The sequence below is a fragment of the Giraffa tippelskirchi genome, chromosome 7 (genome assembly GCF_054371585.1).
Source record: "Giraffa tippelskirchi isolate mGirTip1 chromosome 7, T2T-mGirTip1v1.2.pri, whole genome shotgun sequence".
Taxonomy (NCBI): Eukaryota; Metazoa; Chordata; class Mammalia; order Artiodactyla; family Giraffidae; genus Giraffa; species Giraffa tippelskirchi.
Genome location: NC_137281.1, coordinates 93,917,867 through 93,934,957, shown reverse-complemented (window position 1 = coordinate 93,934,957; position 17,091 = coordinate 93,917,867). Strand labels below are relative to the sequence as shown.

Below are 17,091 nucleotides of genomic sequence, written 5' to 3'. Positions count from 1 at the left end.
TGTGATCTGTCCTGAAGAAGGTTCCATGTGCACTTGAGAAAAAGATGAAATTCATTTTTTAGGGTGAAATGTCCTGTAGATATCAGTTAGGTCTAACTGGTCGATTGTATCATTTAACGTCTGTGATACCTTGCTAATTTTCTGTTTAGTTGATCTACTCATAGGTTTGAGTGGGGTATTAATATCTCCCACTATTATTGTGTTACTGTTAATTTCCCCTTTCATACTTGTTAGCATTTGCCTTAGATATTGCGCTGCTCCTATGTTGGTGCATATGTATTTATAATTGTCATATCTTCTTCTTGGATTGATCCTTTGATCAGTATGTAGTGTCCTTCTTTGTCTCTTTTCACAGCCTTTATTTCAAAGTCTATTTTATCTGATAAGAGTATTGCTACTTCTGCTTTCTTTTGGTCTTCATTTATGTGAAATATCTTTTTCCAGCCTTTCAATTTCAGTCTATATGTGTCCCTTGTTTAGAGGTGGGTCTCTTGTAGACAGCATATATAGGGGTCTTGTTTTTGTATCCATTCAGCCCGTCTGTGTCTTTTGGCTGGGGCATTCAACCCATTTACATTTAAGGTAATTATCGATAAGTATGATCCCATTGACATTTTCTTTGTTGTTTTGGGTTCAAGTTTCTACACCTTTTCTGTGTTTCTTTTCTAGAGAAGATCCTTTAGCATTTGTTAAAGAGCTGGTTTGGTGGTGCTGAATTCTCTGCGCTATTGCTTGTCTGTAAAGCCTTTGATTTCTCCTTCATATTTGAAAGAGATTTTTGCTGTGTACAGTAATGTAGGTTGTAGGTTTTTGTCTTTCATCACTTTAAGTATGTCCTGCCATTTCCTTCTGGCCTAAAGAGTTTCTACGAAAGATCAGCTGTTATCCTTATGTGAATCCACTTGTAGGTATTTGTTGTTTTTCCCTTGCTGCTTTTAATATTTGTTCTTTGTGTTTGATCTTCGTTAATTTGATAAATATGTGTCTTGGGGTGTTTCGCCTTGAGTTTATCCTGTTTGGGACACTCTGGGTTTCTTGGACTTGGGTGGCTATTTCCTTCCCCATTTTAGGGAAGTTTTCAAGTATTATCTCCTCAAGTATTTTCTCATGGCCTTGCTTTTTGTCTTCTAGCATTCCTATGATTCGAATGTTGGGGCGTTTTACATTGCCCCAGAGGTCACTGAGGTTGTCCTCATTTCTTTTAATTCTTTTTTCCTCTCTGCTTCATTTATTTCCACCATTCTATCTTCCACCTCACTTATCATATCTTCTATCTCAGTTACTCTACTGTTTGTTCCCTCCAGAGTGCTTTTGATCTCAGATTTGCATTATTTATTATTGATTGACTTTTATTTCTTCTAGGTCCTTGTTAAACTTTTCTTGCATCTTCTCAATCCTTATCTCCAGACTATTTATCTGTAACTCCATTTTGTTTTCAAGATTTTGGATCATTTTTACTATCATTATTCTAAATTCTTTTTCAGTTAGACTCCCTATCTCCTCCTCTTTTGTTTGGTTTGGTTTGGTGGGCTTTTATCATGTTCCTTTACCTGCTGAATGTTTCTCTGCCTTTTCCTCTTGTTTAGATTGCTGTGTTTGCGGTGGCCTTTCTGTATGCTGGAAGTTTGTGGTTCCTCTTTATTGTGGAGGTTCCTCTTTATTGTGGAGGTTCCTCTTTATTGTGGAGGTTCCTCCTTCTGAGTAGGGTTAGATGAGTGGCTTATGAAGGTTTCCTAGTTAGGGAAGCTTGGGTCGGTGTTCTGATGGGTGGAACTGGATTTCTTCTCTCTGGAGTGCAATGAAGTGTCCAGTAGTGAGTTTTGAGGTGTCTGTGTGTTTGGTGTGACTTTTGGCCACCTGTATCTTTGTGCTCAGGGTTATGTTCCTGTGTTGTTGGCGAGTTAGCTTAGTATGTCTTGTTCTGGAACCTGTTGGCTCTTGGGTGGAGCTTGGTTTTATTATAGGCATGGAGGCTTTTGGATGAGCTCTTTTCTATTAATAGTCCCTGGAGTCAGAAGTTTTCTGGTGTTCTCAAGTTTTGGATTTAAGCCTCCTGCCTCTGGCTTCCAGTCTTTTTCTTATTAGTAGCCTCAAGACTTTTCTATCCATACAACTCCAATGATAAAACATCTACGTTAATGGTTAAAAGATTCTCCATAGGGATGGACACCCAGAGAGGTTCACAGAGTTACATGAAGAAGAGAAGAGGGAGGAGGGAGATAAAGGTGACCAGGCAGAGAAGAGCAGAAATCAAAAGCGGAGAGAGCAGTCTAGCCAGTGATCAATTCCCTATTTGCTGTCCACCGTCTGGAACACTCAGAGAGATTCATGGAGTTCCAGAGAAGAGAAGAGGGAGGAAGGAGATAGAAGTAACCAGGAGGAGAGGAGGGGCAGTCAAAAGAGAGAGACCAATCTAGGCTGTGGTCAGTTCCCTATGTTTTCTCCACAGCTTGGAACACCCAAAGAGATCACAGAGTTAAGTAGAGAAGAGAAAGGGGAGGGAGGAGATAGAGGTGACCTGGGGGAGAAAAAAGAGAGTCAAAAGAGGAGAGAGAAATCAAGCCAGTAATCACACTCCTAAGTAAAAATGGGTACTGATTTTGGATTCTTAAAGGTACAGTTCAGCTCAGTCACTCAGTCATGTCTGATTCTTTGCAACCCCATGAACTGCAGCACGCCAGGCCTCTCTGTCCATCACCAACTCCCAGAGTCTACCCAAACCCATGTCCATCGAGTCAGTGATCCCATCCAACCATCTCATCCTCTGTTGTCCCCTTCTCCTCCTGCCCCCAATCCTACCCAGCATTAGGGTCTTTTCCAATGAGTCAACTCTTTGCATGAGGTGGCCAAAGTATTGGAGTTTCAGCTTCAACATCAGTCCTTCCAATGAACACCCAGGATTGATCTCCTTTAGGATGGATTAATTGGATCTCCTTGCAGTCCCAGGAACTCTCAAGAGTCTTCTCCAACACCACAGTTCAAAAGCATCAACTCTGTGGCGCTCAGCTTTCTTCACCGTCCAACTCTCACATCCATACATGACCACTGGAAAAACCATAGCCTTGACTAGATGGACTTTTGTTGGCAAAGTAATGTCTCTGCTTTTAAATATGCTATCTAGATTGGCCATAACCTTCCTTCCAAGGAATTGATACCAAATACCAAAAAGCAAATATTAAAAATTTAGAGTAGAGGTTATACTCTCAAAAATGTAATATTAAAAAAATCACAAAAGATATATAAAAAATATGAAATTTGCTTTAAAATTAGGGTCTTTTTTTTCAAGGTTATAGTAGGTTTTAAAAATGAAAATTAAAGGAGTAATAAAGAACTTAATTTTTTTTTTAATTTTAAAATGATAATACTAAAATATATCTAGGAATTTCTCTGGAACTGTTGAGGGCAATGTGTGGTCAGCTCCATTTCAGATAGTTCCTTGTTCCACCTTATACTTCTTCTCAAGGTCTATAGGTCCCTTCCAATGTAGCCAGTGCTAACTACAGGGTTTTAATCTGTTGCATTTGTCACTTCCAAAGTGGTTCCCCCTTCTTTGTTTATTTTGGCTTCCTCTGTTTGCAAGTCTCTTCAGTGTCTAACTTCCACCCTGACACAAGGGGGCAAAGGTTGTCATTTATTTAGGCTCACTTGTTCAGTTGTGCTGCAGGGAGGGAGGAACACTGCAGTCAAGTATCACTGGCATGTGTGGGGAGTGCTCGCAGCGTCTGGGCCACACTGGGTTTGCCCCCTGCTCACAGCGTGTGTGCTTTCCCAGTCTACACTGCTCAGGCTCCACGTTGCTCTGCTGGGGAACTGTCTAAAGCAGGCCCTGGATTGCGTGCACTTTCCAGATCTACGCCGCTCAGGTTCAAATTCTCAGTTACTCCACAAAGGCACAGGCTCAGTTATGCCTGCGTTTTGTGCCCTTCCCAGGTCCAAGCAGCTCAGGTGGTGAGATGCTTGGCAAGCACACACTTCCCAGCTGGGCGGTGAGTATTATCACCACCCTAGTCCCAGCCATTCGGTGTCCTGGGTGCACAGCAGGAACACCGTCTCGGGTGTGCCTTTGTCTCTTCTGGGCACTGATCTCTGGCTGCGACCCTCCTGTCGGATATCAACCGTCCAGGATCCCAGGAAGACTTGGTTAGCAACTGGGAGCCTGCTCACAGTTTGGTGGGGGATGCTGTCTCTGGGGCCAAGTTTGCCTCTCTCCCTCCGGCTCTGGCTGTCACCCGCCTGCCTCCCTGCCTCTGGCAGGGGATGGGCCCGTCCACAGCTGGCTAGCTCTCCTCTGGTGTTTACTCAGTCCTTTGCTCTGTGAGCGGCGCAGCAGTGCCTTAGGTTAGAGCTTGTCATGGAAAAGTTCTCTCTCTCTCCTCTATTTTTTTTTTCCTCTCTGGCTATCCCACAGTTTGGGTTGCTGTCTCACCTTAGCTTCTTCAGATTGCCCTCAGGGCATTCAGGCCCGGTCCTTACCCTAAGCAGTGCAGCCCGTACCTCCCTGTTCAGCCCGTACCTCCCTGTTCAGCCCCAGCTTGCTGGTGGCAGACGCAAGCGTCTGGGCTGCGTCTCTGCTGGGAGTTGCAGTTAGGTGCATAACCTGTGGGTTTTATTTATTTTTTCCTCCCGGTTATGTTGCCCTCTGAGATTCCAAAACTCCCCGCCAGTGAGAGGGTTTCCTGGTATTTGGAAACTTCTCCTCTTTTAAGACTCCCTGCCCAGGACAGTCTCCTTCCCTAACTCTTTTGTCTCTCTTTTTATCTTTTATATTTTGTCCTACCTCCTTTCAAAGACAATGGGCTGCTCTTTCTGGGTGCCTGGTGTCCTCCGTGAGCCTTCAGAAGTTGTTTTGTGGTATTTGCTCTGCATTCAAATGATCTTTCGATGAATATGTGGGGAAGAAAGTGGTCTCCCTGTCCTATTCCTCTGCCATCTTAGGACCACCCCCAAAGCTTTAAAGTTTTATTTATTCTAATTGTTTCAGCTCCATAGCATTTTCAGTGCTTATCCTAACAATAAATAAATTGAAAATATTTCTCTGAATACACAAAAATCTTCAAATAATCAACTAATTTTTACCATGGTATGCTTCTATAGTGAATATGGGTTCATCTGGAAAAAATGTTCCCAATGTGACTTATGTTTACATATTTTACTGACTCTCTTATCTAAAGGCAAGCCAAATCACTTTACTGGTATGTCATGGAATACAACCATCTTTGAAATGAGATATAACAGATATTTCTCAAATAGTTTAGACATGGGGCCTGATGATTTTGCAGTGAATTAAAAGATTGCAAAGAAAATGGGAAGACTTTGGATTTCATCTTTCAGTACCCACCTACATAAAACCATGTGCTCTTAAAATACCTTTAATGCATTCTAAATAGGCATTTATTTACTCCTAGATCCTTATTGAGAACACAAAACATAAATTCATAGATTCAGTCATGAGAGACTGAAAGCATTATAAGCATCACTGTGAATTAGGAATGCATAGAATACAAAATAGTTCAGAACTGAAGTTGTGAGGCTGTACTACCAAGGGTCAGGAAATAGGCAAAGGTAATTGGACAATCGTAGCCCTTTGGAAAAACAGACTGAAGGTGCCCTCTGTGAGGAGAACCTGAAAAATATAAAAATAAAGCATCCATTAAAGAAAAAGCAATCAGTTAGAAAACTAAATCACTCAAAATGAAACAGCAACAGTATGATGTGAAAAGTAAACAATTAGAAATTTTGGCAGTGAAATATAGTCATTTAAAAAACAAAATATTCAGTGGGTAGAATGAACGCTAGATGAACCAAGTCAAAGAGAGAATGAGTGAAGCAGAAAAAATTAATTCACCCAGAAGGCAATTCCTAGGTTGGAAAGATCCCCTGGAAAAGGGAATGGATAGCCACTCCAGTATTCTGCCTAGAAAGTTCCATGGACAGAGGAGCCTGGAGGGCTGCAGTCTATGGAGGTCGCAAGAGCTGGACATGACTGAGTGACTAACGGTTTCTGTGGTTTTGAATGTGTGTTAAAAATTACCAGTGATTACTGAAAAAGTAGAAGTCCAGTATACAGCTTTCTAATCAGCGGAGAAAACAGACAAAACACTGAATTAATCTTTTTTTATTTTTTTTGGTATGAGGCAGAAAATGGCAAAGGAAAAATGATATATAAAGTTTAATATAACAAGAAGTCAACAATAAAGTGACAGAAACAGGTCCAGAAAAAAAAATGTAGAATATAAAAAAATATAAAATATTTAAGCTCAATTCTGTGAACTTGTATTTATAAGATAGGATAAAATTTTTCAAACCCTGGTTATGTGTAAATCAGAAAAATATTAACAAAAGAAAGCTGATATTATAATGTTGATAAATAGAATATATGATAAAAGTCATATGTGGAGATGAAAACTCACCACTTCTTGATAAAGGAATAATATTCTTAAGAAGTTTTAGAAATTATGAATTTGTATATGTAACAACTTACTTCTCAATTGTATAAAACAAAACTGACAGAATTATAACAAACTATTAAAACCAAAATCATACTGAGAGGTTATACCACCCCTTTATTTGAAATAATAGTTCATGTAAATAAAATATTAGTAAGGTCATAGAAGATTTGAACAGCAGAATTAACAATTAAGGTCATGATTTTGTGTGTTTAAGTATAAAATCTTACTTTGCAAAACTAAGATCATGGCATCTGGTCCCATCACTTCATGGCAAATAGATGGGAAAACAATGGAAACAGTGAGAGACTTTATTTTGATGGGCTCCAAAATCACTGCAGATGGTGACTGCAGCCATGAAATTAGAAGACGCTTGCTCCTTGGAAGAAAAACTGTGACCAACCTAGACAGCATATTAAAAAGCAGAGACGTTACTTTGCCAACAAAGGTCTGTCTAGTCAAGGCTATGGTTTTTCCAGTAGTCATGGATGGTTGTGAGAGTTGGACTATAAAGAATGCTGAGTGCCGAAGAACTGATGCTTTTGAACTGTGGTGTTGGAGAAGACTCTTGAGAGTCCCTTGGACAGCAAGGAGATCCAATCAGGCAATCCTAAAGGAAATCAGTCCTGAATATTCATTGGAAGGACTGATGCTGAAGCTGAAGAACTGACTCATTGGAAAAGACCCTGATTCTGGGAAAGACTGAAGGCAGGAGGAGAAGGGGATGACAGAGGATGAGATGGTTGGATGGCATCACTGACTCGATGAACATGAGTTTGAGCAAGCTCCTAGAGTTAGTGATGGACAGGGAAACCTAGGGTGCTGCAGTCCATGGGGTCACAAAGAGTCGGACATGACTGAGTGACTGAACTGAACTTGCTCTCAACATATCCACTTTCCAAGCACAGATGGGGCATTTATAATATTTAATTATCTATAAGTCATGAAGGAACTTTACCAAATTTTGGAGAATTATTGTATAAAGATTATAGTCTTGACCATATGCAGTCAAATTAGAAAGAAAAAAGTAGTAGAAGTAAACAAACGTGTTTGACACAAGAATAATCTTAAATAACAATAAAAATTACAAAATATTGACAACTGAATGACAGCACATGTGCCACTTTCAAATCTTTTGGGATGCAGCTAAATTGGTACTTAAAATATTTCTATTTAAAAAATAAGAAATGTGTAAATATAAATGAATCCAGTGTTCAAAGCAAGAATCTAGAAATAAATAAACTACTGAATAAATGTAAGTAGAAGCAAGGAAGTAATAAAGGAAGAGTAAAGTTTATGAAATTGAAAGTCAGAGAAAATATTAAAAACAGCAAAAAACTGGGGCCTTGATGAAACTCCCCAAGTTGCCAAATATGTGACAAAATCTATCTAAAGTAAAAAGACCAATCACCAATAAAGTTTTCTACCCTATGTGAATTCGTGAAATAAATAGGCTTTGTTTAGAGATGTTTCAGTATTATTAAGAAAAGATGATGAGTAGTCTATTAGAAAAATGGTCAAAGAATATGAAGAGTCATTTCACAGTAAAAAATAAAAATTATAAATCTGGCTGCAAATTTCTGAAAAACGTTCCACTGCAATCATACAAGAGTTGATATTCAGTTGCCAGTTAGTGTCCAACTCTTTGCAACCCCATGGACTGTAGCACGCCAGGCTTCCCTGTCCCTCATCATCTCCTGGAGTTTGCCCAAATCATGTCCATTGCATCAGTGATGCCATCCAACCACTCATCCTGTTTTTCTTTTCTCCTCCTGCCTTCAGTCTTCCCCAGCATCAGGGTCTTTCCCAATAGGTCTTTCCCACCTGTTCACATCAGGTGGCCAAAGTATTGGAGCTTCAGCTTCAGCATCAGTGCTTCCAATAAGTATTCAGGGTTGATTTCCTTTAGGATTGACTGATTTGATCTCCTTGCTGTCCAAGGGACTCTCTGGAGTCTTCTCCAGCACTACAGTTTGAAAGCATCAATTCTTCGGCACTCTGCCTTCTTTATGGTCCGACTCTCAAATCTGTACATGACTACTGGAAAGACCATAGCCTTTACTATATGGACCTTTGTCAGCAAAGTGATATCTTTGCTTTTTAACACACTGTCTAGTTTTGTCATAGCTTTCCTGCCAAGAACCAATCATCTTCTGTTTTCATGGCTGTAGTCACCATCTGCAGTGATTTTAGAGCCCAAGAAGAAGAAATCTGTCACTGCTTCCACGTTTTCTCCTTCTATTTGCCGTGAAGTAATGGGGCTGGATGCTATGATCTTAGTTATTTTAATATTTAGTTTTAAGGTGGCTTTTTCACTCTCCATCTCCCATTTACTCTTACATACCAGAATTGTTGTTGTTGAGTTACTCAGTCATGTCCGACTCTTCGTGACCTCTGTACTGCAGCATGTCAGGCTTCCCTGTCCTTCACCATTTCTTGGAACTTGCTCAGACTCATGTCCATTGAGTCAGTGATGCCATCCACCATCTCATCCTCTGTCGTCCCCTTCTCCTCCTGCCCTCAATCTTTCCCAGCATCAGGGTCTTTTCCAGTGAGTTGGCTCTTTGAATCAGGTGGCCAAAGTATTGGAGCTTCAGCTTCAGCATCAGTCCTTCCAGTGAATATTCAGGGTTGATTTCCTTTAAGATTGACTGGTTGGATTTCCTTGAAGTCCAAGGGACTCTCAGGAGTCTTCTTTGAAAGGTACACAATGAAAAATACCTATGAAATAAATATTTTTGTATCAAAATAGCAAAAGTCTTAAATTTAATAATATCGAATATTGGTGAAGATGTTGGAGAACACAGCTCAGTAGATATGGACAAAATATATATAAAATTTGGTGTCTTTTCATGCTATATAACATCAGAGTTAAAGTATAATCATGAAAACAACAAAGAAATCTTTGCCAATGAAGTATAGATGTAAACATCCTTAACCCAACTTAGGGAAGCACTATAGTCTGGCAATTGAAAGCCTGGACCTTACAGCCAGATTGCCTATGTTTGAATCTTGATATTTATCTGTTGGTAGTGGGTGATCTTAGAGAGTCATTAAGCTTCTCTGTGCCTCAATTTTCTTGTATGTTAAACAGGGACCATAATAATACCCCTTATTGCACTATGAGAATTCAGTAAAGCACTTGCACATAGTACTATATAATTTATATATTTAAAAATATGTGCAGTGGGTTACAATCTGCCTGCTAATGCAGGAGCTAATGCAAGGGCTCAGCGACAAGACAAGCCACCACAGTGAGAAGCCCGAGCACTGCAACAAAGAGTAGCCCCTCTTGCTGTAACTAGAGAAACGCTCTGTAAAGCAGCAAAGACCCAGCACAGCCCAAAATAAATAAATATATAAATTTAAAATAAATTTCACAAGGAAAAATCTTTTCTAGCATGTGTTAATTAACAAACTTTCTCTTGATGATCTAAGATAAATATAATTATACCACTAGAAGTTACAGCCTCTGGAGTTATGGGTTCTGATTAGAGTCATTTAGTTGCCAACTAACCATCTCTGGGGCTTCCCTGGTGGCTCAAGACCTAAAAAAATCCACCTGCAATGCAGGAGACCTGAGTTCAATCCCTGGGTTGCGAATATCCCCTGGAGGAGGGCATGGCAACCCACTCCAGTGCAGACTAAGACAGACACTTCTGTATTTCACTGGTTTTGCAAAATATTTTAAAGTAACTTGTAGGCAATATGACAAATTTGCATATGTATGGAGATGCATGCAAATCCTCAAAGATGATGCTGTGAAAGTGCCGCACTAAATATGTCAAGCAAATTTGGAAAACTCAGCAGTGCCACAGGACTGGAAACAGTCAGTTTCCATTCCAAGCCCTAAGAAAGGCAATGCCAAAAAATGCTCAAACTACCGCACAATTGCACTCATCTCACACGCTAGTAAAGTAATGCTCAAAATTCTCCAAGGCAGGCTTCAGCAATACGTGAACCGTGAACGTCCAGATGTTCAAGCTGGTTTTATAAAAGGCAGAGGAACAAGAGATCAAATTGCCAACATCTGCTGGATCATCAAAAAACAAGAGAGTTCCAGAAAAACATCTATTTCTGCTTTATTGACCATGCCAAAGCCTTTGACTGTGTGGATCACAATAAACTGTGCAAAATTCTGAAAGAGATGGGAATACCAGACCACCTGACCTGCCTCTTGAGAAACCTGTATGCAGGTCAGGAAGCAACAGTTAGAACTGGACATGGAACAACAGACTGGTTCCAAAGAGGAAAAGGAGTACGTCAAGGCTGTATATTGTCACCCTGCTTATTTAACTTATGTGCAGAGTACCCCATGAGAAACCCTGGGCTGGAGGAAGCACAAGCTGGAATCAAGATTTCCGGGAGAAATATCAATAATCTCAAATAGGCAGATGACACCACCCTTATGGGAGAAAGTGAAGAAGAACTAAAGAGCCTCTTGATGAAAGTGAAAGAGGAGAGTGAAAAAGTTGGCTTAAAGCTCAACATTCAGAAAACTAAGATCATGGCATCCAGTCCCATCACTTCCTGGCAAATAGATGGGGAAACAATGGAAACAGTGGCTGACTTTATTTTTGGGGGCTCCAAAATCACTGCAGATGGTGATTGCAGCCATGAAATTAAAGACACTTATTCCTTGGCTGGAAAGTTATGACCAACCTATACAGCATAGTAAAAAGCAGAGACATTACTTTGTCAACAAATGTCCGTCTAGTCAATGCTATGGTTTTGCCAGTAGTCACATATGGATGTGAGAGTTGGACCAAAAAGAAAGCTGAGCGCCGATGAATTGATGCTTTTGAACTGTGGTGTTGGAGAAGACTCTTGAGAGTTCCTGGGACTGCAAGGAGATCCAACCAGTCCGTCCTAAAGGAGATCAGTCCTGGGTGTTTATTGGAAGGACTGATGTTGAAGCTGAAACTCCAATACTTTGGCCACCTCATGCGAAGAGGTGACTCAGGTGACTCATTTGAAAAGATCCTGCTTCTGGGAAAGATTGAGGGCAGGAGGAGAAGGGGACGACAGAGGATGAGATGGTTGGATGGCATCACCAACTCAATGGACATGGGTTTGGGTAGACTCCGGCAGTTGGTGATGGACAGGGAGGCCTGGCATGCTGCGGTTCATGGGGTTGCTAAGAATCAGACACGACTGAGGGACTGAACTGAACTGATTGAGATGCTGTGTTTGGCAGAGGTAGGGAAAGGATTCCATAAACAATACTTTACCCATAATAAGAGATAAAATAGTATAACACTCCATCTATGATAACTGAAAGCAAATTCTACGTAAGTTCAATATCTAAATGTGAATACCAAGTTTTAAAGCTTTGAAAGGAAAATATAAGAGACTCACATTATTTCCTTGGGGAAGGAAAGAATTTATTACAATACAAATAAAAACATTTTTAAGTAACAGTTCTTTTGACTACTATAAGGTTAAAATTTTTATGTTTATCAAAAGACCTTCCCCCAATAAAAAAGTGTAATAACAAGCCCCTGGTTAGCAAAACATTTCCTGTGCCCACAATAATGAAGGACTAGCATTCAGAATATATCAACAACAATGAATCATCAAATAAAAGGTAAAACAGCACTTAAAAAAGTAAATGATTTTAATAAGCAATTCACAGAAGTGAAAACCTGGATGAATGGGCAATGAAATATGGAAAAGTGCTTATTTTTAATAGTAATCATAAGGTGAAAATCAATACAAGTATCCAAAACATTTTTTACATGTATATGTATATCAGATTGGCAAAGATGAAAAATCTGATATTAAACTGCTTTCATATTATGGGAACTAGGGATTTATTTCCATGATGGTGAAAGTACAAAGTAACAATAGTGCTTTGGAGAGCAATTTGGCAATATATAGTAGACTTGAAAATTATATATATAGGTATAAATATATATATAAAACAGCAATTATATAATAGTTTTTCTACACTATCATGGTAATTTTACATAAATGCATATTTACTGCAGCATAGAAAGTTCTTCCTAGTAGAAAAACAGACATTAGAATTAAGTCATTGTCCAGCTGTCCACCTACTGGAAAATGGACATGTAAATTCCATAATGAAATAGAACAGTAAAGATGGAGGGACCAGAGCCACAGTAATCAATATAAATAAATCTCTCATTAACAATGGGAACTGGAAAAAAACAAAAGTTATCATTCATGTTAAAATTTGATATACATGAGCAACATCAAATATTGTTTTGGATATGTATACTTGTAATAAAATTATAAAAGCGTATTTGGGAAATACTTGATAAGAGTGGTTATTCATGTTGAAAGACTAGGGAAAATAGATTAATTAGAGGTAGATATACTGTGAAATTCTATTATGTTGGTGGTGTTTATTTCTTGAAGTTGTGAGGGAAATATGGCAAGATATTGATGTTTATTACATCTGAGTGGTGATTACATAGGTGTTTGTCTCAAAATATTTCATTTACTTATTCATTTTATTTTATTTTTTTTAAATTAGTGTATTTATCTATTTTTTAACTTTACAATATTGTATTTGTTTTGCCATACATTGCCATGAATCCACCATGGGTGTACATGTTTTCCCCTTCCAGAACCTCCCTCCCCATCCCATCCCTCCGGGTCATCCCAGTGCACCAGCCCCGAGCGCCCTGTATCATGCATCAAACCTGGACTGGCGATTTGTTTCACATATGATAATTTACATGCTTCAATGCCATTCTCCCATATCGTCCCACCCTCGCCCTCTCCCGTAGAGTCCATAACACTGTTCTATTTATCTGTGTCTCTTTTGATGTCTCGCATACAGGGTTATCTTTACCAATTAACTAAATACCATATATATGTGTTAGTATACTGTATTGGTGTTTTTCTTTCTGGCTTACTTGACTCTGTATAATAGGCTCCAGTTTCATCCACCTCATTAGAACTGATTTGAATGTATTGTTTTTAATGGCTGAGTAATATTCCATTGTGTATATGTACCACAGCTTCCTTATCCATTCGTCTGCTGAAGGGCATCTAGGCTGCTTCCATGTCCTGGTTATTATAAACAGTGCTGCGATGAACATTGGGGTACACGTGTCTCTTTCCATTCTGGTTTCCTCAGTGTGTATGCCCAGCAGTGGGATTGCTGGGTCATATGGCAGTTCTATGTCCAGTTTTTTACGGAATCTCCACACTGTTCTCCATAGTGGCTGTACTAGTTTGCATTCCCACCAACAGTGTAAGAGGGTTCCCTTTTCTCCACACCCTCTCCAGCATTTATTGCTTGTAGTCTTTTGGATAGCAGCCATTTCTGACGTGCGTGAAATGGTATCTCATTGTGGTTTTGATTTGCGTTTCTCTGATAATGAGTGATGTTGAGCATCTTTTCAAGTGTTTGTTAGCCATCTCTATGTCTTCCTTGGAGAAGTGTCTGTTTAGTTCTTGGCCCACTTTTTGATTGGGTCGTTTATTTTTCTGGAATTGAGCTGCAGAAGTTGCTTGGATATTTCTGAGATTAATTCTTTGTCCATTGTTTCATTTGCTATTATTTTCTCCTATTCCGAGGGCTGTCTTTTCACCTTGCTTATAGTTTCCTTTGTTGTGCAAAAGCTTTTAATTTTAATTAGGTCCCATTTGTTTATTTTTGCTTTTATTTCCAATGTTCTGGGGGTGGGTTATAGAGGATCCTGCTGTGGTTTATGTCGGAGAGTGTTTTGCCTATGTTTTCCTCTAGGAGTTTTATAGTTTCTGGTCTTACGTTTAGATCTTTAATCCATTTTGAGTTTATTTTTGTGTATGGTGTTAGAAAGTGTTCTAGTTTCATTCTTTTACAAGTGGTTGACTAGTTTTCCCAGCACCACTTGTTAAAGAGATTGTCTTTTCTCCATTGGATATTCTTACCTCCTTTGTCAAAGATAAGGTGTCCATAGGTGCGTGGATTTATCTCTGGGCTTTCTATTTTGTTCTATTGATCTATATTTCTGTCCTTGTGCCAGTACCATACTGTCTTGATGACTGTGGCTTTGTAGTAGAGCCTGAAGTCAGGCAGGTTGATTCCTCCAGTTCCATTCTTCTTTCTCAAGATTGCTTTGGCTATTTGAGGTTTTTTGTATTTCCATACAAATTGTGAAATTATTTGTTCTAGTTCTCTGAAGAATACTGTTGGTAGCTTGATAGGGATTGCATTGAATCTATAGATTGCTTTGGGTAGTATACTCATTTTCACTATATTGATTCTTCTGATCCATGAACACGGTATATTTCTCCATCTATTTGAGTCCTCTTTGATTTCTTTCACCAGTGTTTTATAGTTTTCTATATATAGGTCTTTTGTTTCTTTAGGTAGATATATTCCTAAATATTTTATTTGTTTCATTGCGATGGTGAATGGTATTGTTTCCTTAATTTCTCTTTCTGTTTTCTCATTGTTAGTGTATAGGAATGCAAGGAATGTGTATTAATTTTATATCCTGCAACTTTGAAAAGTGGTCTACATGAATAGAGACTAGAATAAGTCAGTGATTACTTCATCAATATGCTTACCCAGCCAACTGAGATTTTGCTTTTAGTGAATACACCACAAGAATAAGGATGCCATGAACGGAGTTGACTCAATCTACCGAGTGCTACTAGTTTGAGATGTTTGCTTTGGCTTTTCTATATAAGAATCCTTAATCTTTATCTGACTTCCCTTTTATTATTATGTATGTGATTATAACAAATATCATGTTACTAAAACAAGCATCTAACTAGAAGCAGAAAATTGTTCCTCAGTTTGTATACTCAATAAGCTAAATGGTTTAAACAAATAAAAAAGTAAAAATAGCATATTTAAATAAACTTAAGCTACTGCAAATATTATGGGTGTAAATATCTAAAATGAATTCATTCATTTCATACCTGAACTGTGGCATGTGATTTTTTTCCCCTGGAAGATTAGTTTTGGAATGTGGGAAGAGTTCATGTTGTCCACAGTAGTCTACCTATACCCCATCACTCACAAAAACTCTGTTATTATCAGTTGGAACACTTTCATCAGAGATTATGCATATGCTACTGGTACTGTAATGATTTTTCAGAGTGTTTCTTTTTTCTTAAAAAACACTGTCACAAAATAGGTGTGTCAGAAAAATTCTCGCTGTTGTCTCCATGAGTAAAAACAAATTATAATAATTAAAATGCCTTGGATTTAAATTTCATATCTTTGAAATGATAGTTTTTTTCCTATCCTAATTGCAGTTCCTCAAAAATGAAAAAGGGATTGAAACAATGCATCTGGTAGTTGATGAAGTGCAATTAAAATGAATTGGAATGAAACTTATTTTCCAGGAGCAAGAAAAGCAGTTACCCAAGGGGAATAGAAAAATAAATACTAGCAAAGTAAATTTTGCTTTAGGATGAGAGCAATTTTAAAATATACGTACACTAGTTTCCTAGGCAAACAGGAACCAAGGGAATGGAAATGTGTTTTTAAACCTCCAATTTAATAGTTATGTAAAAAATATTTGACCTTTCTTGGCAGGTTTAGATCCAGATAAGCATCTTGGAAAAACCTTGGATCAAATGGAGCCCTATCTCCTAGAGGTAAGAATTTAGAGTATTTCTCAAAGTACAGGCATCTAAAGGAGGAAAATAAACAATGCCATGATATGCTGGTTATACAATCAATTTTTAGAAATACTCATATACATTGATGATACAGCTTTGTGAAAAAATTAAACCTCTGATGTGTATGAAAGTGTTTAAAATTAATTACAAAAGTTATGACTACTTTATTGAGCTCACTAACAGAATAATTAAGTAAGCTATGTTAAAAAGGAAATTGTTTGTCAAAAAGTTTAGTTTTATTTTCCCTGGTAACTCAGACAGTGAAGAATCTGCCTGCAATGCAAGAGACCTGGGTTTAATCCCTGAGCCAAGAAGATCCCCTGGAGAAGGGAATGGCAGCCCACTCCATTAGTCTTGCCTGGAAAATTCCATGGACAGAGGAGCCTGGCAGGCTACAGTCCATGGGATTGAAAAGAGTTGGATACCACTGAGCGTCTGACACTTTCACTTTCAAAGTACAGTCCCTGACGGTCTCCATGATCAGGTGCATTTCCATCAGAAATGGAAGAGAAAATTTCCTTTAGAGATTATCTAATGTAACCTCTTTTCTTTTACCAATTAGGAAATTAACTTGCTGAGTAGTAAACAAATTATCCCAAGGCTTCAGGTTACAACTGTTTATCATTGTCAAAGTCTAAATGTGTTTTAAATATTAAAGATCTTATTATTTTTTCTCTATTAACTGTATTATATTCTATTAGAATTAGGAGTCAAATGTTAGGATTAGTATGGCAATTCTAAATTAACGAGAATAGTGTAACTACTGGATTTTTGAAATTTTACAGTTACAAAAATGAAAAAGAAAATCACCCTACTTCTGTGAAAGAAGTAAACTCCTCTATTAAGTTACCATTTTTCCCTCCCATGTTCTTCATCAAATTCTCTCTGGACACTGTTAATGCCAGTGCTGTAATATGAACTGTTAGCAGTTATACTCTTTAGTAACTGTATGTGTTTCACATTTTCTTTCAGATATTTGATCATTTTATGGCTTATCAATATGTACCAAATGCTTAGAAATCCCTAAAATGCTCATTTCTTGTTTTCTTAA

At 38.3% G+C, this 17,091-nt stretch overlaps 1 protein-coding gene across 29 annotated transcripts in view; it reads left to right on the top strand.

Moving 5' to 3' along the window:
• DPH6 (diphthamine biosynthesis 6) overlaps positions 1-17,091 on the top strand; it is a 300,037-nt gene that overhangs the window by 146,534 nt on the left and 136,412 nt on the right. For all 29 annotated transcript variants that reach the window (XR_014058731.1, XR_014058719.1, XR_014058718.1 and 26 more), the window contains exon 6: positions 15,955-16,016. Coding sequence is in view for 11 of the 29 variants with exons in the window: in XM_081507100.1 (XP_081363226.1) it covers positions 15,955-16,016 (62 nt within the window). In the remaining 18 variants the exon portion in view is untranslated. The remainder of the gene's footprint in view (positions 1-15,954; positions 16,017-17,091) is intronic.